General features: G+C 27.5%; 1 protein-coding gene across 3 annotated transcripts in view; it reads left to right on the forward strand.

Annotated features, from left to right (window-relative positions):
- Positions 1-12,777, forward strand: part of LOC142324064 (uncharacterized) — a 282,969-nt gene that overhangs the window by 239,141 nt on the left and 31,051 nt on the right. For all 3 annotated transcript variants that reach the window (XM_075364678.1, XM_075364679.1, XM_075364680.1), the window contains exon 3: positions 11,129-11,227. In XM_075364678.1, the coding sequence (XP_075220793.1) occupies positions 11,129-11,227 (99 nt within the window). The remainder of the gene's footprint in view (positions 1-11,128; positions 11,228-12,777) is intronic.

Consider the following 12,777-nt stretch of genomic DNA (forward strand, 5'->3'; position numbering starts at 1 on the left):
GCTTGATATCCTCAGACTGGATGGACTGATTTGAATAAAATTTGGCATGATGATTTCTGTATATGGGCTTTGATGTCATTTAATTTTGGTCAAAATCTATAAAGAGAGTAGGAAAGTATGGAAAATATGGGGCCGCTTACCCAAACAAAAGATAAATCTTTTCACAAAATTTAATCCCCCTCGGGGAGGTAAAATACTTTTGAATGGTTTTCAGTCTTATTCAAACTCCCATAAGGGGAGCAGTGGAAGACAAAGGCTTTTTTTTTTTTGTTTCTGGTCTCAAAGTTATGTATTATACTAATTACATGATTTCATTACATTACTACACATAACTTAGTTATGTATTTGGCTGATTTCATTCAGGGGTGAGGAATATTAGACTATTTTTTTTAATCAGTTATCATTTTACTAGTTATTTGAGACTGGATTAACACATTTTTATGAAATTTTGTACAATGACTTCTGAACATAGGTCACTGACAGCATTTAATTTCTGTTACAATTAGTTAACGGGGTGAGGATATATGATCACTGTAGATCCCATATCGCGAAATTTTACTTGAGTAAAATAGGTTTTTTACTTACATACTTTAATGCTCATCTTACTTTTTTACCTAAGCAGTGGTCTGCTGAAGCAAACCCCTTGGTAGCCATAGTTGAATAACTTTCCATGTGAAGCCGGGAGAATTTTGCAACTCTGCTAACTTTTTAATTTAGGATATTAATTTTTTTTTATAATACTGGTATTAGGGTTTAAAATGACTAGGTTAAATGTCTACAATACTGCATCTGCATCAAGATAGTAGTCACAGATCCCAAGGATGCCAAGCCACTCATTTTTCAAATTCCCAAAAATTTTAAAAGTTGACTGTCTAATAATAATGAAAAGGATTTTCTTTCTAACGAATTGCTCCTTTACCTGTTGCCCCCAGAAAGGTAGTAATGGGGTAAAGGGAAACTACCTACCCCACATTTTATTCAATTTTTAACTAGGGGAACCACAAAATGAGGAGTTAAACCGACTGAATACAAAAACTTTAGATTACTGTATTTCCTCTTATTGAAGTATTACATTAAAATAGCTTGAAAAAAGTAAAAATTAAATGTTTTTTATTGTATCCAGTTACGCTTAATAATAAAATTAAGGTGATCTTAATGGAAAGAGGAATTATCAAGATCTTAAAAGTTTAGCTGGAAATTGAAGAGAATGGAAATGGATATGATCCAAAGGACCTGTCTCAGAGCGATCACCATATTGATGATGATGAGTCTTCTTTTCAAGATATTTATTAAATATCATTATTTACCATATAAAACATATAAGCCATAATTAAACTTAATGGTCAACCGTAATCTAAATTAATTATCTCAAAACTCATTGGTTAAATGAATTAAAACAATCAATTACATCTGTTGATATATATAAGTTGTGAACAGTATTTTCACTCAACCTTTCTAACTGAAGGTTGATGGTTCTAAATGAGCCCAAATGAATTGCATTCTAACATAATAAACCAATAAAATTGATCCTGTCTCCTGATGACCTTTTTGTTATTGGATAATAATTAAGAACATAAGCTGAACACAGGGATGCAGCAAGCTACAGAATCACTTAGAGTACAAATAAAGGACACATTACCTACAGGCCTCAATTCAACAAAGTTATATTACATACCTGCAAAAGCAGATTCTGTTCCAAAATACTATATTAATTTACTGGTCATTATGATCGATTTTAAATAACTAATAAAAATTAAACAGAAATTGAAATAAATCTTTTTTTAACAATTAGGAATAATTAATATAGAAAAGAATAAAAAAATTGTTCTTTGAATTCTTACAAAAAAAATATTTTTACAAGGAAAGATACAATATTAATTTCTTTTTAGAGTAAATGAAATCATTGAATGTATTATACATACTTGTATTCAAAATATTACATGCGATGAAAGTCAAGTTCAAATAATTAAGTTAGAAGGTCAAATAAGAAAAGAATTTATAATTATCTAACACATTACACAAAGACTAATCTGTAGACTATTATTATGATTTTATGGAAAAAAAATTTGAATTTGTTAATTGTGTTTAATATAATTATCTTACTAACAGATTATAATAACATAAAATACAATAAAAATTAATGTGAAACAGTACTATAATTGGGATAGTTTCTGTTTTCTTTTTTATATTAATTTAATATCGATATAAATATTTGTTTAAATAATAAATAGAATTATGCTCAGTAATTTTTCAAATAAATAACAAAATGCTCTTTAAAGTTTGTAGTGTTTTAAATATTGGAAACTAAAAACAAGAAAAGTGCTTTTTCAATATATTTTTTGTAGATATTTTAGATATCTAGATATTTTTATCTATATTTTTCACAGATATGTGGTATACTTTAAAAATTTTTTCATTTGTATTTTTTTTAATTTTCGAAACTTTCACAAATTATTTACAGTAATGATCTTAATAAATAATTAATGGTGCTCATCTGAAAGAGGATAGAAAACCTGTTTAGTAGGTGGTCAAATTTTATTGAGTTTTCCTTTCCTTCCTCTCCACAATTATTATAGAATATAATAAGAGAAAATAAATAAAGAGTAAAGTAGTGCTACCATGTCAGTAATGACCCATCAAGGAAAACATTCTGATTCAAGGGATTGTGAAGTATCAAGATTAAAAAATTGCTTAAAAATATGTTTGTGTGTGTATAAATATACAGGTGTTTCATGAAGTTCTCCCAGGACTTTCATAACCTATTTTTTGAGAAAATAATGGAAAAGGTTCATACAAACATATGTCCTAAAATGCTTCGTCTGCGAGATACGGCTAGTGAAAGATTTCACTTGGATTTCAGCTACCCCCCATGAAATGAGATCTTACTGAAATTTTTAAGACATTAATTAAGGAGCAGAAGAATTCTAATATGTACAAATGAAGACTTTCTTTTATTATAATGTAAGTTATGAGCAAAACAGAAAAAATAGTCCAATGGATATAATTAAATGACAAAAAGGAAGGTTACAATTCAGTTTTATTACTCCAGTAGATATTAGTTTTATTAAAATTAATTTTTACAATGTTCATTAGCTATTTAGCACAGAGATTTTTGCTTCTTCTTGGGAACAAATTTTTATAAGAAATAATTTAAGACATTAAAATTGAAGTTATGTATTTATGTATATATAAATGAATATATTTTAATGCAATATAAATTTAAGTAATTTATATTACACTAGTATAATGTTACATGAATCTAAGAATTAAAAATATTTTTTTGAAAATATTTCCGTGGAGTGCAGTGCTTTATGGTAGCAAAGCATGGCTAATATTAAAAAAAAAAAAAAAAAACAGAAAGAAAAAGATTACAGTTAAGTAAACCATTGAAATGCGCTATTATAGGAGAATATTGAAAATTAACTGGATTGTTAAAACTCAAAATGAAGAGATCTTAAAAGAAACAGTGAAGGAGAAAAATTTGTGGCAGAATCTTGTAAGGTGGTTGGCTGAATATTAAGACATCCAGGTTTAATTAACTTGGTAATAAAGGATAAGTAGATGGTGGGCAAAGATTGGAACATACATAACAAATAACAGGATTAAGATGAAGTAAGTATGTTGAAGTAAAAAGATTATCACAAAACAAAAAGGAACCAATCAAAAAGGAATCAAATCAATTAACTGACAAGCAAAGAAAAAAAAACTGAAATAATTAATTTTCTACTGCTAGGGTACAGTTTGCTGACCATTTTATATATACAGGTATATATATATTTATTTAATCATTATATAAATATATATAGTAATAAAGTGTGTATGTGTGTGTGTGTGTGTGTGTGTGTGTGTGTGTGTGTGTATGTGCACACGCTATAAAAGAAATAGATTACAAAGAAACTAATAGTTCATTTTTTAAATTTATTGTTTATTATAAGAATAATAAAACTGGATATGCCAAATTGATTGTGACAATATCAAATTTGTGTTTCTATATTATTAATGTGATCAAACTGCCGCTATATACATCATACAATTTTCATAAATGATGCTTCCTTCCTACCGTAAATAATTGCCTAGTTAACTACACCGTGACAACAAATGTTATATCTATCCATTCCCTTAATTCATTTTGATGACCGGGTTAGGATAAATATTTTAATACGGTTTGTTATTATAATACACTTGCATAGTTTTGTTGTCACCACATTATTTTATGTTACTTTTTTTTATTAGTGAAGAACAATATTAAATATTGTTCTGTGACCCATCTGACAAACCGATGTAAGAAAAAATGTTTTTCTTTTAGTGAGAAATTATAAAACACAAAATTTTACACATGTCTGCACATGTACTCACTTAATTTATAAATTTAAATTATTATAATTATATAGATTATTATTTTTATATAATAAACCACAGATAAAATTTCTTAATCAATCTTATTTCAAGGAGGGGAATGACTGTTCCTACTTCCTTTTAATAAAACATTTTTTATTATTTACCAACTTAAGATGCATTTTAATGAAACATTTTAAATAATGAATATTAAAGTAAATAAAGTTTTAAATAACGTCCATATAAATAATTTCCATTAAGGGTTCTTATTCATCTGGAGTAATAATTATGTTTTTTTTAAGATTTGGATATATTTTTTACTACATTTCAGTAAAATTAAAAGTAAAACGAAATTTAAAACAATTTTCATAAGTTTTTTACGGATTTTTGCTCTATAATAGACCTGGCATCCACTAAAACACCGGGTCATTCAGTTTCTAGATAATATTTTATAAATTAAAAATTTATTTGTATATAAATAAAATAAATAATAATTATTAAAAGACAATCTTTTAAACAATTTTTTTTATCATCTGTGAACTTTAACAGCTATAATTTTATTAACTATATAATATACTGTAATTTAAAAAAATTTATTTCAGTTATTTCTAATTCTTTAAATATTATTTAGGATAATTTTCATTCAACAAAAAAAAATCAAGATAGATACAACATACTAGTATACCTTTTAATCACATTTAGGTCAAATTTTAGCAAAAAAAAAACTGCTCTTGAAGTCATTCAAGGTTTGAGTAAAGTTTTATATTAAATATTTTGTCAAAAATATAGTACTAATGTCAGACTATGACAAGACAATTATGTATTAATTTATACAAATACGCCTGATGGTATAATAGCTAAAAGTTGAAAATTGAAAGTTTTTTTGTAATTTTATATTATGTATATTATTGATTAGTATCTTAATTATTTTCTTATTAAACCATAGCCATCTTATTATCATTGCTGATGCCCTGTAATAGCTGCCGAATGATGATGAGTTTTATAGAGTGTGAAAAATGTCACACCTGAACAGTACTTGAACCAAAAACCTCCAAATGAAAGCCATAGACACTATGCTTATGCCATGGAGATAGACAGAGTAATATAATTATAAAAATATTTATAATACCTGTACAAAAAAAATAAAGTAGAATTGCATAACTTTCCTGGCTTTACAAGGAAATTATGTAAAAAAAAAATATTTTGCACTTTTAATAAAATTTTGAGATACAGGTCCCATAGTGACTGTATCTCCCTATCCCCTTAAACAATTATAATAAACATTAAATTGCACCCATGACCCATTCAGAAGTCATCGTATAAAATTTCATAAAAATCATTTACATCAGTCAGAAGATATCAAACAAAACAGTAGCTGATGAAAAAAAGCAAAAAAAAGTTAGATTTATTATCCTCTACCCTTGAATGAAATCTATAATATGGTTTTCTGCCAGATCCATAACTGAAACAATAAACTAACATAATATAACTTTCTAATTAGTACAAGGATGTGACTTTAAGTTCAGAAATGACTGAAAAAAAAAGTGTTTTTTGCCCTCACACCTTTATAGTAGGTTTGGATAAGACCAAACATCATCAGAAAGTAATAGCTACCAAAGGGACATAAAGTTATGTAAAAAAATTTACTTTCCTTTTAGTAAATTTTGAATTACAGGACCCATAAGGTCTGTATCTCCCTGCTCCTTTGATAAATTGAGACCAAAATTAAATTTCATCAATCTCCAGCATATGTAGAATTCATTGTTTCAAATCTCTTCTTAAATGGTCCATCCACTCGGAAGAGATGCAGAAAACAGGCCATCATTCATAAATACTTAAAAAAAAACCAACATCCTTCTAGAATTTTCAATGCTAAAAATTGTGTTTTGTTAGAGGAGATCATTCAACATCAAAGTGTGCAGAACCCCAGACATGCATAATTTACCCTGATTAGCATACTTTTTCTCATATCGTAAAATTAACAAGAAAAGTAAAAATCAGAGCTTATTGAATTTTAATATTAATTTTAACAAGGTATTCTGCATTTTTTATTTGAAGTTTCTAACTTGTTTATTTACTACAGTCATAAAAAGATGCAATTTTTACATTACACAAGAAAATAGCATTTTTCTTATAAAAGAAAGTTAATATTTCTTAAACAAATTAAAGACAACAATAATCTTTTTCTGAGAGGTTTAAACAATTAATCTATCAGATTTTAAATTGTTATTTAAACGAGGAGCAGTTTTAGTTCATTAAATACTCCAATTTAAATTTAGATTAACTGGTCTGGCGTGTAGTTAAACCATTCATGACAATTAATCTAGCATTGTTACTAATAAGAAACGTTATTACATTTAAACATGAACAAGAATTATTCTACTAAATTAAACATTCTGTTCTAGCTGTTAACAGCTCTATATATGTATAATATAAAGTAAATTTCAATACTTCATATAACCTTCAATAAACTAATCATACAATAAAATAATGTTTTTTACTCTGCAGTTTGTTAGTACAAAACAAACAGTTAAAAAAAGTATTTAAAATCAATATAGATTGTAACTTTAACTTTCACAATATTATAATTTGTAATTGAAATAAAATAAAATAAATATATAACTAAATATTTTGTAAAAGAGATTTGTTTTCAATTCAAGGTAATTTCACATTTACATAAATTATATGTTGTAATAATCATTACCATATATAATTGCAGCTTAAATATAGTTATTAGCATATTTATGAAAGGTATTAAAACATGTCATGTTTACTCTGTTTTAACTATGCAAAAGCTATTAAAAATTATAATTTCTTTTTAATAAATTTTTAAATTAACAAAAAACCCATGAAATATATTTAAATTAGCTTACCTTTTTAGCTGCATTCTTAAAAAAAAAAAAAAAAATAGTAATACTGATGTCATCAGTGGTTAATATTTTATACTTGAGTTCAACTACAAATAATAGCATGACTGCTGCTGCTCAGGACTCTGAAAAAATTATAAAAATTATTTTTTTCTGACAAAACAAAATACAACCTAAACAAAATAAAGTTTTAAAAAAAGTAAAACCAATTTTAAAAAAACTGTATTTTTTTCTTTAATTTTAAAATGATTTTAGGATCTAAATGTAGAAATAATCAAAATAAAATATCTTAAGATCCATTAAAGACATTTGAAAAATAATGGACTCTATAAGAAAAAGAAGATTAGGCTTTTCCCCACACTTCAAACAAATGTTTTTTTTTTTTTGTCTTCAGTCATTTGACTGGTTTGATGCAGCTCTCCAAGATTCCCTATCTAGTGCTAGTCGTTTCATTTCAGTATACCCTCTACATCCTACATCCCTAACAATTTATTTTACATATTCCAAACGTGGCCTGCCTACACAATTTTTCCCTTCTACCTGTCCTTCCAATATTAAAGCGACTATTCCAGGATGCCTTAGTATGTGGCCTATAAGTCTGTCTCTTCTTTTAACTATATTTTTCCAAATGATTCTTTCTTCATCTATTTGCCGCAATACCTCTTCATTTGTCACTTTATCCATCCATCTGATTTTTAACATCTCCTATAGCACCACATTTCAAAAGCTTCTAATCTTTTCTTCTCAGATACTCCGATCGTCCAAGTTTCACTTCCATATAAAGCGACACTCCAAACATACACTTTCAAAAATCTTTTCCTGATATTTAAATTAATTTTTGATGTAAACAAATTATATTTCTTACTGAAGGCTCGTTTAGCTTGTGCTATTCGGCATTTTATATCGCTCCTCCTTCGTCCATCTTTAGTAATTCTACTTCCCAAATAACAAAATTCTTCTACCTCCATAATCTTTTCTCCTCCTATTTTCACATTCAGTGGTCCATCTTTGTTATTTCTACTACATTTCATTACTTTTGTTTTGTTCTTGTTTATTTTCATGCGATAGTTCTTGCGTAGGACTTCATCTATGCTGTTCATTGTTTCTTCTAAATCCTTTATACTTTCGGCTAGAATTTCTATATCATCAGCAAATCGTACCATCTTTATCTTTTCACCTTGTACTGTTACTCCGAATCTAAATTGTTCTTTAGATTGTTCTAAATTGTTCTTCACCGAACCTCACTAATTCCTACTATATCCACATTTACCCTATCCATTTCCCTTTTTAAATTTTCTACCCTACCAACCTTTTTTAAGCTTCTAACAGTCCACGCTCCGACTCGTAGAATGTTATTTTTTAGTTTTCTGGTGACCCTTTCCTTAATAGTCCCCACCCGGAGATCCGAGCGGGGGACTATTTTACCTCCGGAATATTTTACCAAGGAAGGCGCCTCCATTATTGTTATGTGAAAATGCAGAGAGCCACATTTTCTTGGAAAAAAAAAACAGCTGTAGTTTTCCATTGCTTTCAGCTGCCCAGTACTCAGAGGACTGAGTGATGTTGATATAGTCGTTTAAGTCATTGTGACTCACGCCCCTAACAACTACTGAAAGAGCTGCTGCCCTCTTTCAGGAATCATTCCTTAGTCTGGCTCTCAACAGATACCTCTCCGATATGGTTGCACCTTCGGTCCAGCTACTCTGTATCCCTGAGCACTCAAGCCCCCTCACCAACGGCAAACAAATGTAGGAATACAAAAAGAATATTTAATTACCTTTCAAAATAAAAAACTGAAAATTACTGTTTTCAAAAAATCAAAAAAGATCTAAATGAACTAAATATTAAACAAGAAGATATTTTGAGTCAAAATACTTTAGAGATAAAATAAAAAATTTCAACAGTTTTTAAAAAAAAACCAAAGGAAAAATGGAGAAGAAAATTTTTCCAAAAAGAGAGAATCAAAGTTAGTCAAAGAATTCTGGCAGAAAAGTTAAAAAAAAAAAAGTAAAATTATTTAATACATTCAATGATGGTCCAAGTGAAATTTTAAAAACTGTATTAAAAATTATTTTTTCAATTATTTAAATTTTGACTTTCAGATGGTTGGTCCAAATTAAAAAACAAATACCAGTGTTTAATTAACTCTTATATGGCATTGCATTCAGAGTCTATATTAAAAGAATTGAAAAAGTTTTTTTTTTTTGTAGCTTTTTGATGGTTGAGATTACAGCTAAACATGAGATAAAAAAGGCTCTCTGGATAGCAGGAATATTTGTAATATTTTATCCTTTGTTTCATAATAATACTAATTATAATATATTTCTTTGCACTCAAGTATTTTTAATACTACAAAGACATAAAAATATTATTACATTACATCAATCTGATATTAAGCAATGATGATGTCAGAATAAAGAACCTTCAAACCATCAATGCCCTAGACAATTTTTCATTCAAAAATCTACAACAATGTTAGTTACAAAAAACTTACAATGGAACCACCAGAGTAACATTATCAACAAAATACTCATTGAATTCAGTCCAGTTAGTAACCAGTAAAAACAAAATGTTCATGAATTAAAATTTTTATAAAATAATTTATCTAAAACATAATAATGAAGTGAATAAATTTTCCTCAAATATTGAGCATGTAGAATTATAATACATCTTGGTTTTGTGAATCCAGTGCTAATACATGTATACACCTAAACTTCTTTAGATCTGCAATTTTCTGGATGCATAATAATAAAACAAGACTGGAAAATTGCAGATTAGGTCTAAAGAAGATTAGGTCTTTACAGTTTAGTTTCATGTATGTCAAAAATATTTGAAGGGTTCAATAGGTTACACATTTAACTAAATTAAAATAATGTAATAATAATGAAACAACATGGGTTCAGTAAAAGAGATCTAAAAAAATGTCATTAGTAACTTACATAGAAAAGATATCTATTTTTCATTTTGTTTACTTCCTTTTACAACAATCTCACGATCCTAATATTTCCATATACTGAACAGTTCATAGTAAACTGAACAGTACATATACTTCACCTTAATTTTTTTTTAAAAAGATGTAAACTCTAAATTTTTAAAAGTAGGGATAACTGGCCAAAACTCATATTATTCCTTGGTAGGGAAAAAAAGGATAAAGGATAAGAGAAAGGATAGATAAAGGTAGAAGCTAACTGTGATGGAACTGAGAAAACAAATCTACTCAAGTTCTGGTACTTGAATCCTTCGAGATAATGGATGCCCATTCTGCTCACAATTCTTTAAGAAATCCTTACCAGTGTGGGAATAACATATTACTGATTAATGATTTTATATAGACAACTATGAATATGTTGCAGTAAATTGGTTTTCTCTAGATGTTAAACAGCCACCTAAGAACAATCCCAAGTCTTTTTAAGGAAAATTCCAACCAATTTAAGCATATGGCATATGGAAATATCCAACTGGTCTTTCAGCTAGTCTTGCTGCATATAATAAAGGTGGTTGACTAATACAATAGTTTAATAAACAATAGCATTCTGCCAGACCAGAACTAGGCTGAAACCAAGGAACCCTCTCTATGGATTAACGGTCATTCTATAGAGTGTTTCTTTTTTTGCTTCATCTTTAATCATTTTTCCTCAAAAATCTGCAAAGGAAACTGCATCAATCACCACACTGAAACAGTTTGTGAGGCTGGGTAGGCAGTGGATAGTGGAGCTTAACATAAAAGAAGTATCTTTGGCTGTGGATTTCTCATAAAGACTATTTTTAAAATATAGTCGCATAAATCTAGACTTTCCTCCAATAGCCTAATCTAATTTTATATTGTTATTTATAGTTCTATTCTTCAACTAAATATTCTAACTCTACTCTAGTATACAGTAGCCAGAAAAAAATTAATTCTAAATCTTATTTTTTGATTTCCACAGGAAGGAACAACACCTTTGATTCTATCAGCAGCTAATGGACATGTGGAATGCGTACAAGAATTATTAGAACAAGGCGCTAATATTAACTGCCAGAGACTGGTCAGTATTCTTTAACAAAGTCAATAAATTTATAAAATTTTGTGCGTAGGAATGAAAGATGATTAGAGAGATAAATTATTGAATGTAATGTTATAACTGTAAAATTTTACGCAGCCTGAGGCAGGACAAAACTAATATTACTTTGTTTCAAGTATTTTTAGATTACTTTGAGTTTCAGTGATCTTCAAAAACAATTTATATTCTTCACTCTTAAGAATATAAAATTACTATTTAAAATGAAAACAATGCTATACTAATCATGGTATATCTTTGCAAATGAGTTTGAAGCTTAATAATGCTCTTCATAATAGCGGTAAAAAACTGACTAGTTTTAATCTATTTCCCAATCACATTTATGTTAACCAATACAATTTCATTTCATGACTAAAATATAAAGAAAAGTACATTTTTTATTATTTGTTAACCTTACTTGACCATACAGTTGTAAAAAATGAACTGCCTAATGACCTTGAAATCTTCCCTTGTTCAAATCTGGACATTTTTTGATAAATAGTTTTCCAGTTATTGGCCATTTTTCAAATAAGAATATTTATTTCAATTGAGAATGTTTATTTTTTAAATCTAAAAAAAAAGTTGGTTGTGATAAGCCAAGAAAGAAAATATATATAATAAAAAAAAAAAAAACATTATGTTGTAATAAAGTGATATTTGTAAATAAAGATGTGATTAAATATTTTGTGCTGGACCCAGATATGTACAGCAACTCTAACAAGAAAGTGTTTACTTGTTTCATTGTCTTGAGCAGTATTCAGCAATGTAATCCATGTAATCTATTTTATTACATAAGTTACAATATTTTATATTTCCAGCAATTATTGTACCGTTTGTTAATTTTCTTCTAATACTGCTTTACATTTTAATAATAATAATAATGATTGCTTTTAATTATTACACATATTATCTTATTCATCTTAACAAAGATCATTGGATAAGAAAACATTAAATATCAGGGCATTTAACAAGACATACTTTTAAAAGTAGTCAAAGCATACTTCTTTCTTTTTTGAAGAAGAATATTTTCATTAACAAAATGAAACTTTGCAGAATAATGCAAATGTATATGAAAAATAAAATAAGATCATCCTTGAGTGGTTTTTTATTACTGCAGTTATAAAGCAAGTTATTGTTTTAAACTTATTAGGAAATATATATTGTGAGTAATTATTAAGTATTTTGCTATTGATCATCAACAAACCAGAATGTCTTGGTTATACCAAGTTTTAAAACTTTCTACAAACCTTTTAGTCACAAAAAAACTACTACCACCCACTTTACTGTAACACAGAACTCTCTATACTATACATGATCCATTATTGACTTTTAAAGTTTTGAAAGTAAGAAAAGTAGATATAATTCAAACTTTAATTATTGGAAGGTTAAATTCCATTTATAAAAATAAGGGTTGTAATAATACAGCTTTGTACATACTTTCACCACTGTTTCTCATTGCTCAAACAATATTTACTAAATTTCACTTCTTTATTAAGTTGTCAATTAGAATATTCTTGTTTAATATCATTTAAATTGCT

The sequence above is a fragment of the Lycorma delicatula genome, chromosome 4 (assembly GCF_047948215.1).
Source record: "Lycorma delicatula isolate Av1 chromosome 4, ASM4794821v1, whole genome shotgun sequence".
NCBI lineage: Eukaryota > Metazoa > Arthropoda > Insecta > Hemiptera > Fulgoridae > Lycorma > Lycorma delicatula.